Raw genomic sequence first — 21,361 nt, forward strand, 5'->3', positions numbered from 1 at the left:
TCTTTATAAGCAGGGGCGGTCGGGTAGCCCAGTGGTTAAAGCGTTGGCTCGTTACGCCGAAGACCCGGGTTTGATTCCCGACATGGGTACAATGGGTAAAGCCCATTTCTGGTGTCCCCTGCCGTGATATTGCTGGAATATTGCTAAAAGCGGCGTAAAACCATACTCACTCTTTATAAGCATTGTGTTAATGTCATTTTATGTGTTGCAGGTTACGGGCACATTGCTCCGTCCACGGACCTGGGTCGCATGATGACTATGGTGTACGCCGCCATTGGCATCCCCCTTGCGCTCGTGTGTCTGGCTGACCTGGGGAAGCACTTCACGCTGGGCCTCAAGCTTATGTGGGCCTTCAGTAGGCGTTACTGCAACTGTCGTAAGAAGATGAGGAACGCAAGGAGAGGCAAATACACCCCGGATGATGTTGAAGATGGCAACAGCTCGACAAAAGCTGCCATCAAGCCTGGGGATAGGGTGTACTATGGCTACAAAATTGATGACGAATTCAATATTCCTATTTCCTTCGCCATAGGGATTCTTGTATTGTACATCTTTCTCGGGGCCATAATGTATGCCTTGTGGGAAAAATGGTCCTTCTTGGAATCGTTCTACTTCGTGTTTATATCCATCAGCACCATAGGATTCGGGGATGTACTTCCCGCCCATCCCAAGTTTTTTCTTCTGTCGTCAGTGTACGTCTTCATTGGCCTGTCGCTTGTGTCCATGTGCGTTAACGTGGCCATTGAGTTTTTCTCCAAGACCATTGATAAAGCCAAGGTGAATATTGACCGGGCTAAAACTAAAGCTAAGGAGAAGGCTAAAGAGGCTAAGGAGAAGATGCACGAGGTATCCAAGACTATAGACCGAGCTAAAGATCGAGCTAAGGAGAGGGTTACAGAAGCTAGAGACAGGGTGACAGATTTTGCACACGTCAAAAGGAGGTCAACGCGAGGCTCCCCTTCATCAAACAGAGCCTCCCCGTCTTCGGATGACGTGAAGTCAGAGACGGCAACACCTAAAAGTAGCCCCATTTCAGAAACTCCCGAGGAAACACCCACAAACACGTAGTAAGGATGGAACGGATGTTTATACTATGACTGCTTGGCCGTAAGATTGCTCGACTTGGCTTACTAGGTTGATGAGGAACACGTTGGAATGTCTACATTTTTTACTCACAAGAAGGATGGTTATGTGTCACAGTTGTACAGACTAGATTCTATCTATTCCTGGTTGATGAGGATCATGCCTATTGGTCACGTCTCCATGTCATACTCCACAGAAGGATGGTTATGTGTCACAGCTGTACAGACTAGATTTTATCTATTCCTGGTTGATGAGGATCATGCCTATTGGTTGCGTCTCCATGTCATACTCCCATGAAGGATGGTTATGTGTCACAGCTGTACAGACTAGATTTCATCTACATGTATTGCTGGTTGATGAGAATAATGACGGATAATGTCTGCATCCTGACCAGTCAGTGGAGCATTGTTTTGTGGACATTCTGTTCACGATCTCCATCGACATCTCAGTGACATGATTACCATCAATGCGTGTACTACTTTTGTGGCTTTTGGAGGTCTCATTGTCGTCATTCAGAATTTAACATTTAATGACACATCACATCAGAAATATACCTATTTGCACATGACTTTATGCAGCCGAGAAAGTTGTGCACACATTCCGTGTGAGTTGGTATGTGACTCTGTAATACTATAAAATGATGAGATTGTTTGAGGCAACCAATTCGGGACAATTTGGAATGACTTAAAATTAGCTGAACCACAACAATATGGTCACTGAAGACAGAGTTGACCAATGGATTTCAACTTCGTTATTCCTTCAGTGATACGTGTCGGTACAGGTGCTAGTAGATTATTTCAACTAAATTCCACAAAACGATATAGCAGTTTATTTTCCAGTGTATCATAGCGTGTATCGGACGATGCCAGGGTCATCTGACGATAACCTTTCCACATTTTATATATACCCTATTGAGGCATTTTCAAACGTAAAAAGTCGCTATACGTGACATTACAGGAAGTTTGTATCCTTTGTGGCCAGTAGTGTCTGGGGAACCGGCTGGGGTCTCCCTGGTAGAATATTGAAATGGTTCAACTGGCAAGTTTGCATCGTTACAAAAAAACAAATGCTGCTCTTAATGGACGTATCCTATTTTTTATGTCCATAAAAGTACACAAACTACCATATTCAGTCCTGTTATGGACATGTGGTCTTTGGTCCATAAGGTAGTATTTCCAAGTCGGATTCCAGCTTCTATTAGTGCTAAAATTCGATTGATCATATTTGCCATATACTTCAGGAATTCTAGATCATCATTACCATGAATACTTGACTTGGCGGAAGACGATCGAAGAGGAAGTCTAAGGGTAATAGGTGGTGTTCTGTTGGTTTGTGTGAGTGTGCGAGTGAGTTTAAGGTCGCTTTGAACAGTATTCCAGTTATATCGCGATGTGTCAGCTTAATGTGGGAGGAACGCCCGAAGTGATGCAGGTCTCAGACGTTTACCACTTCGGTGAAACCCACGAGCACGGGTATTGCGCTTACAAACCTAGAAACATAATCTGGGCGAACCGGGATTCGAACCCACAATCATAGGATTCTGATGTTCCCAAAGGACGCAACTCTGCACAGCGAATTTGATCTCACGGCTAGCATATAAACTTATTTGTGTTATATGGTATGGGTTGACCATTTCAACCATTGGTATCGTCCTTCACATTAAAATGGTTTGCAGGCAGCAGATTCTTTTCAACATCAGAGTAATAATCAATTCAAATTTGTTTCTTGTGTGTTTTACAGAATTGTTACGTAGGTAATACTGCGGGATTATTTGCTTTACTTATGTCGATTATTAAAACTACACTCTACTTACCAGCGATACGGAGTTTGAAAATTCTTTCTTTAAGGAATGGAAACTTGTCATATATTTACACGCTATTATTGTTGTCATTCGCATTTCCCACCGATAGAATGAATAATTACGCCATGTTTTGATACTCACATACGTCTTTCAAAGAAAATGTATCATTCTCATCTATATTGTGTGGTTATAGCTTTCCACGGCATATGTTCTTTAAAATAAATGCGAAAAGTGAAAGTGCCTTTCATTCGAGTGTTTACAATGCAGTTCGTTCAAATAACAATGACGTAAATTCATTGTTACATTCCTAACGAACTATCATTTCAAAACGTCACGCTAATACATCTAGCTAGGGTAAAGTTATTTTCGTGACAAAACGTCCATATTTTTGTAATTATATTCGAAAATATAAAATTATTATGGTTAATAGTGTCGCTTCATTGTTCACTTGTAATATGCAAAGAACACATTTGGCATCATGAACACATGCACTGCCCAAATATTCATAATTGCATATTTTTTTTAGGGCTTATACAATCGCAGTTATTCATTGTTTTATTAATATTCCAATCTGCACAGTTGTGTAAGCCTGATCTTCACCGGTCGAACATTGTGCACGGATAATCACACTTATGAATATATGCAAATGTTTTGAAATGTATTTCCAATTTCAAATACTTCAGTCGTACGCAATTATTATACCATGAGTCTGTGACATACTGACCATCGATTGATTTCATATATCAGGATTTCTTTGAAGGGTTTGTATGCTAACTACTACACATAACTTCCACTTTGCTGTGTGGTGAAAGCAAAGGATACTTGTCCGTGGGACCATAACATATCGAGTTATCGGTAGTTCGATACAAGCGGAGTGTCTGAGTTCTGTCGGAACCATAAAGTCACTTCTCTTTGAAAGGTATATAGATCTATCCATAGTTCGAGACAAGCGGAGTGTCGGAGTTCTGTCGGAACCATAAAGTCACTTCTCTTTGAGAGGTATATAGATCTGTCTATAGTTCGATACAAACGGAATGTCGGAGTTCTGTCGGAACCACAAAGTCACTTCTCTTTGAAAGGTATATAGATCTATCCATAGTTCGAGACAAGCGGGGTGTCGATATTGAAACATAGTGCCACTAAGGAGTCTGTCGATACCATAACGTCACTTCGTCTTAAACGATGTCGAGTTGACGGAGTTTGTTGTTATCGATATGTCACTATCCTGAGATGGTCATTATTGAACTTGTGAGAAAAGACGGTTTTATGGTATATGAGTGTGTGTTTCTGTCATATACGATCCGTGATAGTGCTATTTGGGTTTCAATGGTATAAACCCTTGGCCTGCGGGTGAGAATAAGTCCCCACCAACCTGGGTTGGTCGTAAGAGGCCACTGGCTTGGTGGTCAGGCTCAGTGACTTGGTTCATTGCGTGTCATCGAACTCCGAAGGCGCGGATCGTTGTTCTCAATGTCAATCATTGGATTGTCTTGTTTACACTTAATTATATACAGGCCGTCGTCCTATAGCTGGAATATTGCTGAGTGCGGCGGTAAACAACAAACAGACAAACAAATATATATGAGGCATGTATACTTTTGGAGTTAACCAAGATGAGCAATATTAATTGAAGCGTCCCTAAAAGCCTCCTATAAGTTGACATAACTGTTCAACCCAGCAGAGCTATGCTGCTGTGCTATATTCCAGAACCGATAAGGGAAACACCATTTGTTTACCCGACTCGATGGCCAGAATGATGTTCGGTGTTTCGTGTAAATTTTACCACAAATATCACCATGTTTCATAATTCAGAACATTTTATCGGTTCTAATGTTTGCATACTTAATGTTTATATGACGTTTTGTTGAGGAGAATCGTCAGATATCAATAAACGACAGAAATGATGTTCATGTGTTATACCGATTGTGTGACACGGGGTGACCTCTCTGTACTGATGATTAAACTGTGTAAAGTCTCGCTTTCTGTAGGCGTTTATATTCGTATGTACATATAAACATGTTGCTGGAATTACGTGTATTTCGGTATCTATACCCCTGTATTATTCCATTTAACTGCGCTCCGATTTTGGTGGGAAGAACGCCCTATTCGCGAGAAATGTCTATAATCCAACTGTCCCATGGAGATTCCGGGTTAGAATAGGTCTTCAGCAACCCATGCTTGTCGTAAGAACGAACAGGTCAGGTGGTGAGGCTCGCTGACCTAGTTGATGAATGTCATCGTATCCCAATTGCGTGGATCGATGCTCATGATGTCAATCACTGGATTGTCTGGTCCAGACTCGATTATTTACAGACCGCCGTCATATAGCTGGAATATTGCTGAGCGCGGCGTTATACAACAAACAAACAAACAAACAAACACTATAATCTGACTGTATGTGACGTAGACCTGAATCAGAAGAAATGAAACCTCGATTCAGGACTCGGCAAACAATTCAGAAATATTGAGAGTTGTTTATGAAAGTTTTTAAACTAATGTTAAAATGGATACCTTCATCCACGTTACTGATATCCCATTAAACCTGATATGTCCAGCTGAAAAATTGATGATCTGTTAAAAATACTGATAATGAAATTGATGAATCTGCTCTATAATGTGGGAGGAAACTCCGAAGTGATGTTGGTTGTAGACATTTACCACTTTGCTGAAACCCTGGCGCAAGGTGTGGTGATGACAAAGGAGCGCCATCATCACGGCTAATCCGGGATTCGAACTAAAGACCTGCGGATCCTGATCCGGCTAGGGATGCAATACCCGGCAAGGGTCTACCCCCAATGATGACAGTATTCAAAACAGTTTAAAGGGATTTTTTAGTTATGTCTTTTTTAAACAGTTTTTGCGAAATGATTTTAGTAGGTAGTAGTAGTCGTCGCATTAGCTGAAAAGTAGCTGTGTTGCAATGTAATCTTTGTAGATAGATGCAAATATATAGTAACACATATGATGCATAAATACATTCTTCGCTCCTTATACTGGCGAGGAAATGTTAAAGCTGATCTCTTGAATTGTGAAACTCGCTTGACTGCGTATTTGACCAGATTCTAGAAACATACTGGTGTAAATTGGAATATTGTATGGTACCCGTTGTCGTCTCTTATCATCTTTTCAGAAGTTATTTGTCTGCCATGTTCGGCACACAGGCAGCCATCCTATTTTACGAATTACAAGGCTTGATTCTTACCAGTGTTTTGAAATGCATTTGTATTTCACGAAATAAATGATTGATAAATGATTAGATGTTGTTTTATTTAATGCGTGTACACACTCACACACACACTCACACACACACACACACACACACACACACACACACACACACACACACACTGCCGTTCAAGAGTCATGACTGATTTTCTATATATAGATATAATAATAATGGTACTGTGATGAGTCATGTTTTCCATTATACATGTGCAAACATTGCGACCAAATGTCGTGTTTTTAGATCAATACAAAGATACATCGAAACTGTCAATCTTTTCGGAGTAACATGTATTCGTTGTTATTGTCGACCAAGAGTTATGCGTATCCGTGTGACATGCATATACTGACTCTGTCAACCAACAGACATGTGCATGCTTAACCGTGTAACAGGCACAGATTGTAATTGTCGACCAAGAGTCATGCTTATCCGTGTGACATGCATAGATTGTAATTGTCGACCGAGAGTTATGCGTATCCGTGTGACATGCATATACTGACTCTGTCGACCAAGCGTCATGCTTATCCGTGTGACATGCATAGATTGTAATTGTCGACCAAGAGTAATGCTTATCCGTGTGACATGCATAGATTGTAATTGTCGACCAAGAGTAATGTTTATCCGTGTGACATGCATAGATTGTAATTGTCGACCAAGAGTTATGCGTATCCGTGTGACATGCATATACTGACTCTGTCGACCAAGCGTCATGCTTATCCGTGTGACATGCATAGATTGTAATTGTCGACCAAGAGTAATGCTTATCCGTATATACAGAGTGTGGTTGGCAAGTATATATACAAGTAGGAGGTAATGTTTATACAGTAGAGTAGATATTGTTATACTGGAGTAGAGAAGCCTATTGTGTACACACAAGGGTAGTGATGACAATCACCGGCAAGGTCAAAAACATAAACAAAGGGTGAAGCCAGTAATATAACCAACATGATTATGGCTGTTTGGGGTCTTCGATGAGTTGATGGTACGCCGGGGGTATGTAATAGGATTGGTCACGGTTGATCGACGGTCGGAGTCTTTGATGTTGATTGTGACCAAGGCTATTACATACCCACGGCGTTGTTCATCCATAAATCCTATCCTGACTTATGACTACTTTGGTTAAACCAACGACCACGAGTTTGATGCTGGGAAACCAATGACCACAATCTAGGATCTGAAATTCGAACCATCGGATCATGTCACGCCTAGTGGTTAAAGCGTTCGCTCGTCACGCCGAAGACCCGGTTTTGATTCGATGGGTACAATATGTGAAGCCCATTTCTGGTGTCCCCCGCCGCGATATTGCTTGAATATTGCAAAAAGCGGCGTAAAACCACACTCACTCACTGTGTCACAGCGCCTTATACATTATCGAAAAACCAGTGGCCGATGAAGAACGATCAAAGCGGGTGGGGCAGAATCACACTCAATCAGAAGATTAAACCACCAAGTCTGCCAAACGATCCTGTTTTGTCGACCCTCACAAGCATAAATTACAGGTTTATACACCGGATGGACTTTCAGATGCGTGACTCTGTTTGTAGTCCTAAATGAGAGAATATTTCTGATCCATAAGGGTTATTCAAGGTAATGGGTCCTGACAACACAAGACATTTCGGTAAGAATGTTCAACTTACAAGTATGCTTATCCTCACTGAGACAAGACAACGAAGCGCCCGTAAAATGACCAACACTGATTATAAACAAAATATGACTCGCTTATTGATTGTATTTGATGTATTCTGAAATTTAAGAGAACAAAATTTGAAACTGTTTTTGGCGTTAGAAGACCTTTGTGATGTTTTTAATGTTAACAGAAACAATCTTAATTACACATTAACCTCAAAATTGCAAAGGAAATAGTATGCTTCTCGTTTTCGCAACTAAAAGGAACAGAAAATAGGTGAAAAACCTTGAAACAAACTTCCAGTACAATGTACACAAACATATTACAAAATAATTATGGAGACATTAAAACTGATTTCGTTTCAGAAAACCGTGTGTGTTTTGTACTGATATACGCGCCACGAGTTCTACTACCTGTCTGCAATCACTTCCGGTTTAATGTTGTGCAAGTTGAAAACATGGCAGTAGTTGATCAGTTCACTATTTACATTGTAACTGCCAGTGTCGTGGCACTGATTCTGTTAGTGGTCACCCTCATTAACAAGTTCAGCACATGTAAGTATTTCAAACGTGTAAGATTTGTCTCACCTTTCACGGAAACCGCACGGTACGTGTTAGCAGCTGGTGACATGGGCACTTTATTATTTTATATGACCATATGGGAATTCGTTGGTGTGTCAAAAACCCAGTCGCTTCTAAATCAGACAATGTAATTGATTTAGCACATGTTACAAAATTATGTCATTGACATCTGCTTTGCACATTACGTGAGAAAAGGTGACGTTACAATGAAAAAAACACTTGATTTTTTTTAAATATTTTTTTTCAGGCTAGTTATACTTATCATATAACACTTCTTGTCTTTTCTCATGTTTATGTCAACCCTACTGATCTAGAGTTTGTAAATGTTAAATATGTTATGGATTACAGCAGCAGTGTGTAATTTGTAATTAACCGCTTTTTGTCGGTTATCAGTAAACTGTAAATGTTTTACACAAGAGTAATACTCAGTCTCATTAAAATCAAATCTTAGTTCTTGCTACCACTAAACAAATGTCTGAGGAGATCCCATTATGGGTCTCATCAGCATGATCAGAAGAACCTTTCATCCAACTAATCAGAGCGTCGCTTACCAGATCAGGAAAGTGACAGTCGTAATGTGTTTTCTAATCATGCAACCTTGAACATGTGCGTGGACAGTACTGCCATACAATCACGACAATCTACATGATCTATGGGCCCTTACATTACATATTATGTCCTCTCAATGGGTGCATACTTTGTGATAAACGTTAATTTGCAATAGAATCACTGCTATTTCCATGGTTATTTGAATCTGTTTGATAACTTACATGCTCCTGTCCAGCAGCAAAAAACACAAATGAAAGAGAAGAAGCTGGGCAGGTCAACCGTCCTCCGCCTCGTGCTGCTGAAGCTCCCCCTGGTGCCAGGAGACGAGGACCACGCCGCAGGATGAGACTTAACCGAGATGATTCAGGTAAACAAAAAACGAAAATGCAGGGTTTTACATGATACGTAATTCCTATGTATTCAACACATTAATTTCTTGAAATAAATAGGACTGAAATAATATTAATAAAATAGGGACTTGGAATTACTGCAGTCGCAGTGTAATTGACAGCAAACAAGCATGGCTGGGCCTGTAAAAGAACTACGGGGTCTCAATTTGTTTTTTAATGGAAATAAAGTCATGTTTCCCAAATTTAGAAAATGACCATCCAATATATGTTGTGAGTCATCATGACTCCCATTTGACTCATGAGTCAACATGACTCCCTCTATGTAAAACCCTGAATTTATGATCAGACTAAATGTCATATCCTTCCTGAGTGAGTGAGTTTGGTTTTACGCCGCTTTTAGCAATATTCCAGCAATATCACGGCGGGGGACACCAGAAATAAGCTTCACACATTGTACCCATGTCGGGAATCAAACCCAGGTCCTTGGCTTGATGAACTAACGCTTTAACCACTAGGCTACCCGCCCGCCCCTCATGTCCTTTCTGAGTTTGTTAGATGTATGTGCCTATGCTGTCTGACAATGATGACTACTGCCTGTGTTATATTTAGACGAGGAGATGTTCGACGGTGATGATGATGACATCGCAGACACCTTGAATCAGGGTGAGGGGAAGGTTGGTGCCAAGAAACTCAAGAAACTACAGGAGAAGGCTGAAAAAAGGGCAGCACGAGAGGTGAGTGTTTCTCGTGTTAAGCAGTGTGAACATGGTTGATCACACCCTTGCTGGAATTCCGGGTTAGAGCCTCTGCTGGTTCAAGTGGTTGTGGGACATAACTCATTATTGCCACTTGTGGCTCTATGATCGAGCAGGCAGTCGGGTAGTCTAGTCGTAAAGGGTTTATTCGTCACACCTAAGACCTGGGTTCGTTTCCCGACATGGGTACGCTGTGTGAAGCCCATTTGTGGTGTCCCCCCCGGAGTATTGCTGGAATATTGCTAAAAACAGCGTAAAATTCACTCACTCACTATGATTGAGCCCAGAAATTCCAGCCCAGTTCAGCAAGGGTGGACACTAGACTTTTACAATCAGTTAACTCCCTTGCCTCAGGAAGATGGGACTCCCCTTGATTTCAGGCACTGGTTTTATTTAGAGGCTGGAACGTCCCCTTCTGCATCAACTGCATCTCATAAGCAATTCATGTCTGACTGGGGTGAAGGAGCACTTAAGAAATTAAGAACAAGACCAAAACAAAATTATCTTACCACTATGGCCATCATATACGATTACTATCGATAACTGCCATGGCTCTTTTGTATGGCTAGGAAAGGCTGATTTGCTCAGTGTTCTCACATTTCAAAATGTTTGCACACTCCAACACGTAATCAAAGTATCAACTGATGATGATAATTTGCGTTTTCAGCAAGAAATGGAGGAGAGAGCTGACAGGAAGAAGCGAGAAGCACTGCTGGATGAACAGAGGAAGAAGGATGACGAGAGGGAGAAGCTGGAGGAGGCTGCCAGGGTGAGATGATGTGGGGGAAGTAGCTGGAGTTGGCTTAGGGGGGTTGGAGGCTATGTTCAGACTTTAGAGGTCATCATCAAGCATAATGTTAGGGCTTCCAGACCTTGCATTGTATTTACTTGGAGTTCAGAGACTTGATACATTTCGTGAGTTGGAGGCTATGTTCAGACTTTAGAGGTCATCATCAAGCATAATGTTAGGGCTTCCAGACCTTGCATTGTATTTACTTGGAGTTCAGATACTTGATACATTTCGTGAGTTTGAGGCTATGTTCAGACTTTAGAGGTCATCATCAAGCATAATGTTAGGGCTTCCAGACCTTGCATTGTATTTCCTTGGAGGTCAGATACTTGATACATTTTGACATTTGCTGCATCATTGCAGCATCGTAAGATTCATTTCACTTCCTATTTTGTTCATTGATTATTAGTGTCGTCGGATCATACGTTTTCAGATGTTTATCATGATTACTTGTGCTAATAACATGGGGTGTAGCATCACGCAGACATTGTAAATACTCAGATGATGGCTTGCTTTTAAGAGAAAGTGAATGAGATGTTTTACAGTTGTTCATGTGATTAGAGAGAAAACCATGACCCATAACATATATATATATATATATATATGTGTGTGTTATTACGAAGAATGGTGAATGTGAGGGTAATAGCTTCTCATGATAAACATGACAAACCCTTCAGGAGGAAGAGGAGAAGAAGATCCGTGAGGAGAAGGAGAGACAGGAGCACGAGGAGTACCTGAAGCTGAAGGAGATGTTCTCTGTGGAGGAAGAAGGCCAGGATGATGCTGTACCAGATCTCAGTGTAAGAGCAAGTGTAGTCTGTGCCCCACATCAGTAATACATTAAGAGAGTAACCGCCTCCGTGGTCTAGTGGTAGAGCGTCCGCCCGGAGAGTGGAAGGCCGGGGTTGGATCCCCGGCCGCGTCATACCAAAAGACGTTAAAAGATGGGACTTGTTGTTACCCTGTCTGGCGCTCGGCATTAAGGGGCTAAAACAAGGCTACCAAAAAGAACTGCATTTCTGAAACAAATTAAACACATTTTTGACATTTGACAATTGTAAGCAGTCTGCAACAAACCAACCAACCAACCAACTTAACGTGCAATCTCATTAAAATCAGATCTAAGTTCTCACTGCCGCAAAGATCTGAGGACATCCCATCATGGGTCACATCAGACCCTCTCGCGTACTATGACTGACCACTGAAATGGCTAACAAGAAGTCGACATAAGCCAATTAGAAAGCAGCTTCCTCGAGCGTTTACAGCACTTGTTTCAACCTTGTGACTTCCATTTCAGACTACGCTTGAAAAACATGTTGACACAGTTGTCGATTAAGATTTTGAAAATTGAACAAACGAACATTCCGAAATGTATAATATATGGTTCGGATTGTATGGCAGTGCTTTCCATGTACTGTGCAACGCCTCCTCTGTTCAAATGTTTAAAAAGAGATAGATGATTTTGATAATTTTGACGGAATCAGTCGTATGGGCTATAACTGCCGTTTAGAGATTGCATGATTAGAAAACACATTCAGACTGTCACTTTCCTGATCTGGTAAGTGACCCTTTGATTGGTCGGATAAAAAATTGTTCTGATGTGACCCGTAATGGGATGTCCTCAGATCTTTGTTTAGCGATAGCAAGAACAAGGATCTGGTTTTAATGAGATTGACTTAAGGTGGTTCTCGAGGTTTCCTCTCTAACTGCACATTACAGTGATGACAACGACCCCTTGACTGTCATTCTTAATTTCAAACACTGCCCTCACATGACCAAAAAGACCCGTGGGTAGAATAGGTCTTCAGCAACCCATACTTGTCGTAAAAAGGCGACTATGCTTGTCTTAAAAGGCGACTAACGGGATCGGGTGGTCAGGCTCGCTGACTTGGTTGATGCATGTCATCGATCCCAATTGCGTGGATCGATGATCATGATATCAATCACTGGATTGTCTGGTCCAGACTCGATTATTTACAGACCGCCGTCATATAGCTGGAATATTGCTGAGTGCGGCGTTAAACAACAAACCAACCAACCAACCAAAAAGAACTGCATTTCTGAAACAAATTAAACACATTTTTGACATTTGACAATTGTAAGCAGTCTGGGGCCTTATAAGCCAGTAGTCCAAATGACATGTCCAGTCAAAATGTCTTTATCTCAGGTAAGCTCAGGTAGTGTCCATTTGTTAACACTAAATTCTACTGAAATGGTGCCAGAAGACAACTGTGTATTCTGGGATTAATTCTTCATTTCTTTGTTATACTTTCAGTCAGAGTCTCTACTGCAGGAATTCATCAGCTACATCAAGGTATGATCATCATCAACAGGTGTCTGACAGAGCCGCATAAAACAAGTACCTAGTTACAGGGGCAAGAAGTTATTCAACAGCGCTAGCAGTTTCAGATTTCAGTCGTTTTTTTCACCCTGCCAATATTGGGGAAAATCTGGTAGCACAGGATGAAATGTATTGCGCATTTCAACAAGGTTCAAACTTCAGTATCAATTAATTCAGCAGAGGGATAGCCAATGGAAACATGACTTACTTGTGACAAGACCCCTTGAAGATCCGGGTTAGGTCTTCAGCAACACATGCTGTAAAAGGGGACTATGCTTGTCGTAAGAGGCGACTAACGGGATCGGTTGGTCAGGCTTGCTGACTTGGTTGATGCATGTAATCGTATCCCAACTGCGTGGATCTATGCTCATGATGTGAGTCACAGGATCGTCTGGTTCAGACTCGATTATTTACAGACCGCCGTAATATAGCTCGAATATTGCTGAGTTAAAGTGCAGCATTAGACAACAAACAAACAAAAAACTTGTGACATTATAATGGAATTGGATGCTGCTCGAGAAAGCTGCTTTTTCTTGTTAGTTGTGATGGATGAATAACAAACAATGTTATTATTTTTAAAGTGAGCATTTTCTTTTTGAGAAGGGTGAGGAAGAATTATGTATTACAGCTCAGTAGATAGAATCAGGCCAGTCACAGGCTACCTAGATTTTATTTTAACAAGAAAAGAAAGTAGCTACCTGGCTACCTGGAAGGTGCTTTTATTTCACACTGCCTAGTTACATAGGAGTGGTTTGTTAGCATTGGACCGCCTCCGCCCGGAGAGCGGAAGGTCCGGGGTTTGATTCCTGGCCGCGTCATACCAAAAGACGTTATAAGATGGTACTTGTTATTACCTTGTCTGGCGCTCGGTATTAAGGGGCTATAACAAGGACTGGTCGGCTCGGAGTCAGTATACTGTGTCTGAGTGGGGTATTCACCTCACCTCACCTCACCTCACCTTGTTAGCATTGGTTAATACCATACTCACATGAGACGAGGAACAGGTAAGGGGAGGTAACTCTTCCATGATTCCTTACCAGAACACTCATTGCATAGTGCTGTTATGACGATCATAATCTTATGTTATGTTGCAAGAATTGCAGTGACTGGTCGAATCTGACAATCAATATGTTATGGCAGTCAATACTTCATTGAGCAGAACTTTTCAGATATTATTCTTGAAACTTTGCATACACTTCAACCAGTGGGTGAACCTTTGTTTCGTATGGTTATTTGTATTAGTTGTTACTATCAAATATGCAAAATATGAAATTGTAATTTTCAAAAAGTCCTGTCTTCATACAAGCCGTCCCCCGGCTTCTGACAGCAATAGGAAAAGTGCTACAAACGAAATAACCCTGTCATGGAATTTAAGCACACATAAGGGTCATAACTCTGTCAGGTTTATGATGGTTTTGTACTCTTGTTCACTCCTTTTGATGTGTTGGGCACAAACAGACCTTCCGTGGTCCAGGTCACCCTAAGACTCAAACACCATAGGGATACGGGTGGCCCAGTCGTCTAAGGCGACGCGATTCGCTGTGCAGAGTTGCGTCCTTTGGGCACGCCAGAAACCTATAATTGTGGGTTTGAATCCTGTTCGCCTGGATTATGTTTCTAGGTTTGGCAGCACCATACCCGTGCTCGTGGGTTTCACCGAAGCAGTAAACATCTGAGACCTGCATCACTTCAGGCTTTCCTCCAACATTAAGCCATGATATGACTGGCATACTGTTAAAAGCGGCGTTAAACCCAACTCACTCACTCACTCAAACACCATACCCATGTAAGTGTGGAAATGCTAAAACTCACTTCAGATGAAATATGAAACATTGGGTACTGGTGTTGTCTAATGGTCCCTGGGTCTTTGTAAATACCTACCTAGAGAATATAGAAAGCAATACATACATTTGTCTCACACAAAATGATGATTTGACAAGGCTAATGATGCAGGCCTTTATATAAGGTTAACATATAAAGCCAAATAAATTTGTTTGTTTTATTATTATTTATGTAACCTTTGAAGATCCGGGTAGAATTGGTCTTTGCAACCCAAGCTTGCCATAAGAGGCGACTAACGGGATCGGGTGGTAAGACTCGCTGACTTGGTTGATGCATGTCATCCTATCCCAAATGTGTAGATCGATGCTCATGATGTCAATCACTGGATTTCTGGTACGTGGTCCAGACTTGATTGACGGCCGTCATATAGCTGGAATATCGCTGAATGCGACGTTAAACAACAAACAAACAAACAAATATTATTTATGTTGAGTGGAGAAGTTTTAACATATGATATATATGTATCGACTTCGTGTCCCCAACCTTCCCATTGTGGTCGCGATTGTATCATCATTGTGTCAATGTGTCATCAGTGTTGTCATCGTTATGTCAGTGTGTCATTATTGTGTCATTGTGTCGTGGCATTAATGTGTCATCGCTGTGTCATGACTGTCTTCACTGTGTTGTCAGCGTCGCCACTGGCATCACTGTGTCATCACTGTGTCATCACTGTCATCAGTGTTGTTTTTTCTTCTGCAGGATATGAAGGTGGTGATACTGGAAGACCTGGCTGCCCACTTCAAACTGAAAACACAGGTGGGTTACTAGGCAACATACCTGTGTAGATCTGGGGTAGAATAGGTCTTCAACCCATGCTTGTCGTAAGAGGCAACTAACGGGATCGGGTGGTCAGGCTCTCTGACTTGGTTGATGCATGTCATCGTATCCCAATTGCATAGATTGATGCTCATGATGTCAATTACTGGATTGTTTGGTCCAGACTTGATTATTTACGGACCGCTGTCATATAGCTGGAATATTGCCGAGGACGGCATTAAACAACAAACTGCAACGTGGACATATGAGGGGGAAACTAGCATGATCCTTATCTGGATTTAGAGCAGTGCTTGATGACAACCTGTTTGAAAAACAGTGAGTGAGTGTGTAGGGTTTTACGCCGCTTTTAGCAATATTCCTGCAATATCACGGTTGGGAACACCAGAAATGGGCTTCACACATTGTACCCATGTCAGGAATCGAACCCGGGCCTTCGGCGTGACAAGCGAATGCTCTAACCACTGCTTGGACCAGTGGGAGGTCATAGCATGTTTGATTCAAGTTATTCAAAACAAACTCAGGCCTTAGATCTATTTTGCGTATTTTATGGATCCGCCACACTTAAAACTTGAAAATTCAGAAAACAATCAAATTAGAATGAAAAGGATGGTTTTTATAATACGGCGTCGGAAAAGATCACTTTGACAATGAAATTGAGATTTTTTGTGACAACAAAAACTTTCCATTGTTAATTAATCTTATTCTTTTACAACCTAACCAATGCAAATAAAATCTTTAAAATGATTTTAAGATATCCTATTCACTGCATTTTATATTATTCATTTTTTTCAAACCTCCAATCAAAATCCATGAACAAAATAAAAATGAAAATGTCTGGCCTTAGGTGGTCTGCTAGTGTCAAGTCGAGGGAGTCCATATTACCCAGGGACCGTGTCACATTCTCTCACAAGGCACTGAGTACTTCTTCTAGGCCTTGGCTTGAAATGGCATCACACCATAGTCTTTCTTGGTCTGGACCGCCTCTGTGGTCTAGCGGTAGAGCGTCTGCCCGGAGAGCGGAAGGTCCATGGTTCAATCCCCAGCCGCGTCATACCAAAAGACGTTAAAAGATGGCACATGTTGTTACCCTGTCTGGCGCTCGGCATTAAGGGGCTTAAACAAGGACTGGTCGGCTCGGAGTCAGTATACTGTGTCTGAGTGGGGTATTCATGTTAAACTGCGGTATGGTATCTCAGTGAGATAGCACTATAAATCGGCATCAGTCCAGACTAGTACAAGCAGCTACACTCACAAACACGTGCATGCACGTCGCTATATAAGTGCAATAATCTTGGACGCGACGTTAAACCCAATATCACCTCACCTCACCTTTCTTGGTCTCTTCTGTTTTCTATAGGTACACAAACCTAGATACAGTGTAATAAACAACAGTAGATCTAATTCCCACCGATGAGAAGGGTGTGTTACTTTGATAACTTAATCAAACAACAGATAGCAGAAGCACACACTATTGCTGTTGAACAACCAGATTGTATGTCTGCCTTGATATAATGAAGGGTTGGGACCTCTTTATCATAGTGCTACCTGCTTCTGTATGACACTGAGCCAGGGAGGTACTCACACAGGTGATTGATTGTTGGAGGGACTGGTTTGGTATTGTGATTGATGGTGTGATTCATGACTTCAGACGAATGCAATATGCAGTAACTTAGACTGAGTAATGGACTTTGTCTTGTCCTAGTGGATACTGTACATACATGACTGCCCAATGGTGATTCCAGGTTAGACTTGGTTCCCTAGCAACCTCTGCTGGTCCATCTTCCCGAGGCAAGGGCATTAATTAACTATAAAATTCCAGTTTCCACCCTTGCCGAACTAGTCTGGAATTTGCTGGTCCATTTTCCCCAGGCAAGTTTCCACACTTGCCGAACTAGACTGGAATTTGCTGGTCCATTTTCCCCAGGCAAGTTTCCACACTTGCCGAACTAGACTGGAATTTGCTGGTCCATTTTCCCCAGGCAAGTTTCCACACTTGCCGAACTAGACTGGAATTTGCTGGTCCATTTTCCCTAGGCAAGTTTCCACACTTGCCGAACTAGACTGGAATTTGCTGGTCCATTTTCCCCAGGCAAGTTTCCACACTTGCCGAACTAGACTGGAATTTGCTGGTCCATTTTCCCCAGGCAAGTTTCCACACTTGCCGAACTAGACTGGAATTTGCTGGTCCATTTTCCCCAGGCAAGTTTCCACACTTGCCGAACTAGACTGGAATTTGCTGGTCCATTTTCCCCAGGCAAGTTTCCACACTTGCCGGACTAGACTGGAATTTGCTGGTCCATTTTCCCGAGGCAAGTTTCCACACTTGCCGAACTAGACTGGAATTTGCTGGTCCATTTTCCCTAGGCAAGGGCCTTAACTGACTATAAAATTCCAGTTTCCACACTTGCCGAACTAGACTGGAATTTCCAGGCTCGATCGTAGCGCCACCAGTGGTTTTTATGTCCTTTCTATGTCCCTCCTATTGACCAATCAGATTCCACCTCCCATATCACTTGCAATTGCTTCCAACAAAATGGTGGCGCCCAGTCAATACAATCTGATCGATAATAAAAATCTATATGGTAATAAAACAGGCCTTACCTCTCCAAGTGCGTCAAATCATAAAAACATGAAAAGATTGCAAATTCAGTACTTCCCTGTATTTCCCTGTATTTCCCTGTATTTCTCCAGGACGTGATACAGCGAGTCCAAGATCTGCAGGCTGAGGGTCAGCTGACCGGCGTGGTGGACGACCGCGGCAAGTTCATCTACATCACCATGGACGAACTGGAGGACGTGGCCAAATACATCCGACAACATGGCCGTGTCTCCATCACTGACCTGGCCGAGTCCAGTAACCGTCTCATCAACCTCAACCCCGAGAATACAGAAACACATAAAAAACTGGTGTCGGAGGTGTCAGGATGACGTGTGACAACCAGTGTGTGAGGGAGGAATGATGGGGTGACAGGGAGGATGTTGTGGAGGCTGGCAGGGCGGCAGGGCATGTGACTTGTGTGACCTGACCTTGTGTGTGTATGAGGTTGTGTGACCTGACCTTGTGTATATGGTGTTGTTTGACATGACCTTGTGTATATGAGGTAGTGTGAGATAACCTTGTTTATATGAGGTTGTGTAACATGACTGTGTATATGAGGTTGTGGGGAATGACCTTGTGTATGTAAGGTTGTGTGACATGACATTGTGTGTGTATGACCATGTGAGGGAGAGATCTAGAAAAATTTGTGCTCAGCACTGCAGCATACTTTGATAAATTCAGACTGCACTTTTCATTCCATTGTTTCTATGGTAACTGGTGCAGTGGACCTGGAGGAACACAAGCTAAGAACATAACCGTCATGGGAGTTATTAACTTTAACATAGATACAGCTGTTTACTACGTTTAACTGACAGTCATGATCTAGAGACAACTGTGACAGGTTAAAAACAAACACTGATACATTGTCTTGCAGTTGTAGACACACAAGTCCAGAAATTGAAAAATAGAGGATAGTATATGAGTATTCATGTCATACTATGTTTACGACACGAGTGTCTAAATTCTGGTATTTCTCGAGCAAGAGCAAGGGAAATACCGGAATGTAGGCACGAGTGTTGTAAACATATAATGACATGAACACAAATATTATGCTCTTTTTATAACCGAAGAAGATGTCTACATACAGAGACAAATTTTAGTGTTTACCTATAAGGACAGCAAGTCGCAACAACACAATTGTCAATGACGTCAACATTCAGCTATGACGTCGTTTCTAGTGGGACGTCATTCCAACCTCACATCACAATAAGATTCGAATGACGTCAACAATGACAATACACTGTTGTCTCGTGAGGTGATATGACCCTAGGCACATATGATTTTTATGAACCCGGATATATTTTCCCTTGTAGGTAATAAAACACGTTTAGCCTTCAGCTGTTGCTGGTGACTTGCAGTATGAGTGACTGCCTGTGTTAGAACATGCATACGAGAGGAGTTTCCTGTGTCCTTGTATGTGATGTTTGAAAGTTTGACGTATGTTTGACCATCTGAGGAAGTGAGAGTAGTTGAGAAGGTTGGTTTGTTTGTTTGTTTCTTGTTTAACGCCACACTCAGCAAGATCCCAGCTATATGACGGCGGTCTGTAAATAATCGAGTCTGGACCAGCAATCCAGTGACTGACATCATGAGCATCGATCCACGCAACGATAACAAGTTGAGAAAGTGGAGGCTATGATTCTATACATTTAACTTATTTTCTTACAAATTCTTTATTTTCAACAGTTTCAGATTGGGTATTTTCAAGTCAATAGTCTAACAAACACATCAGTATACTTTCAGTGTGATATTTCCATGTAGCCATGGTTACAAATTAATAAAATGAAAAAGAAAGCCAATTCCACTGGTATTTGTGTGACTGGTGCCATTTCAGATAATGTATACCTTGAAGTTTGTTATTTATATAGTGATGTGGATTTGTACATATTGAGTACACATGGGGGTTACCGGTACTTATAACTTGAATAATTTCCTGAAAGTTAAGTCCACATTTTTTGTTTTTTTGTTTCACGGGACAACTGCCCCTACTGAAAAGCAGCTGGAAAAGAAATAAATTAAGCATACAAATATTTATTTTTACTATGTCTCCTGCTAGTAAGATAGACCCTCTTATATATATCCGTGAACATTAGATTAAATAAGTGTGGTCTGCGTGTTCTTTGTTTAGGATTTTACTGTACTCCCTGATAAGGATTAAGGTTATATCGTTTGATATGTAAGTCCTCACAGGGAACTGTTGAGGTAAGACGCAGATTACGTTCTGTTTGCTCATGTCCAAGTCCCTTGAAACATGAACTAATACAGAGTTACAAGTTTACTGTATCAGGAAACTCAATTGTTGAATAAATAAAATCATAAATTTAAGCAAATAGTTGTGTTTTTCTGGTACAGAATATCACGTCAAAACAGAAGTTGTGCAACACCATCGTCCAAAGGAAAGTCTTTGAACTGACACAATCTTTTTTCTTTTTTTCATCTTGTTTAACCCATAAATGGTCATGGATATTCATTTTCAAGACAAAATGAATTGAGTGAGAATGGTTTTGCACCGCTTTTAGCAATATTCCAGCAATATCACTGCAGGGGACACCAGAAATGGGCCTCACACATTGTACCCATGTAGGGAATCGAACCCGGGCCTTCCGAGTGACAATTGAACACTTCAAACACTAGACTACCCCACTGCCCCCAAAATGTATTGAACTGAGCTGGAAAATCCTTGAAAAGCTGACTTTGTTGGATGGAAAATTTATAGAGCTGTCAGCACCTTCATCAACATACTTGAGGAATTCAATCAGCAGACTACTGTAAGGTGATAACACCTCCCCTGGTGATTTTCCGAATATACTACTACTCAAAGATTATTGACATTAGGTATTAATCTTCAATAGACTTCTTCCAAATAGCTCTTGGGGATTCGTTTGGCACGTCATAAAAAAAGATTTAAGGTCATGGTCGCAAGTTAGAAAAAGCTCAGAAACATTTGTTCATATGCTTTCTCAAAAAAACCATTCATGCATTCCCGTAGCCTAGTTCGCTCGTCACGCCGAAGATTCCCGACATGGGTACAATGTGTTAAGGC

General features: G+C 41.5%; 2 protein-coding genes across 10 annotated transcripts in view; both read left to right on the forward strand.

Moving 5' to 3' along the window:
* LOC124113903 (TWiK family of potassium channels protein 18-like) overlaps positions 1 to 6,135 on the forward strand; it is an 87,809-nt gene extending 81,674 nt beyond the window's left edge. For all 8 annotated transcript variants that reach the window (XM_046474381.2, XM_046474385.2, XM_046474387.2 and 5 more), the window contains one exon: positions 212 to 6,135. In XM_046474381.2, coding sequence (XP_046330337.1) covers positions 212 to 1,068 — 857 coding nt within the window. In that variant the 3' untranslated portion in view covers positions 1,069 to 6,135. The remainder of the gene's footprint in view (positions 1 to 211) is intronic.
* A 2,022-nt stretch (positions 6,136 to 8,157) lies between these two features.
* LOC124129198 (DDRGK domain-containing protein 1-like) lies at positions 8,158 to 20,643 on the forward strand. 2 transcript variants are annotated; one of them, XM_046492707.2, is made up of 8 exons: positions 8,158 to 8,288; positions 9,100 to 9,231; positions 9,824 to 9,948; positions 10,637 to 10,738; positions 11,437 to 11,559; positions 13,035 to 13,073; positions 15,642 to 15,698; positions 18,411 to 20,643. In XM_046492707.2, the coding sequence occupies exons 1-8, from the start codon at positions 8,192 to 8,194 to the stop codon at positions 18,645 to 18,647; spliced, it is 912 nt and encodes a 303-aa protein (XP_046348663.2). In that variant the 5' UTR covers positions 8,158 to 8,191; the 3' UTR covers positions 18,648 to 20,643. The 2 variants fall into 2 exon arrangements, with proteins under 2 accessions (XP_046348663.2, XP_046348664.2); XM_046492708.2 differs by having other exon boundaries at positions 9,103 to 9,231.
* Positions 20,644 to 21,361: the final 718 nt, after the last annotated feature.

The sequence above is a fragment of the Haliotis rufescens genome, unplaced genomic scaffold (assembly GCF_023055435.1).
Source record: "Haliotis rufescens isolate VD_foot unplaced genomic scaffold, xgHalRufe1.0.p SCAF_12, whole genome shotgun sequence".
NCBI classification, from domain to species: domain Eukaryota; kingdom Metazoa; phylum Mollusca; class Gastropoda; order Lepetellida; family Haliotidae; genus Haliotis; species Haliotis rufescens.

What these genes read in the sequence shown, in the direction of transcription:
- LOC124129198 (XM_046492707.2), top strand. Translation starts at nt 8,192, where the DNA reads ATGGCAGTAGTTGATCAGTTCACTATTTACATTGTAACTGCCAGTGTC. An exon ending in ACTTAACCGAGATGATTCAG is followed by an intron (nt 9,232 to 9,823) that starts GTAAACAAAAAA and finishes TGTTATATTTAG; the next exon opens with ACGAGGAGATGTTCGACGGT. An exon ending in AATTCATCAGCTACATCAAG is followed by an intron (nt 13,074 to 15,641) that starts GTATGATCATCA and finishes TTTCTTCTGCAG; the next exon opens with GATATGAAGGTGGTGATACT.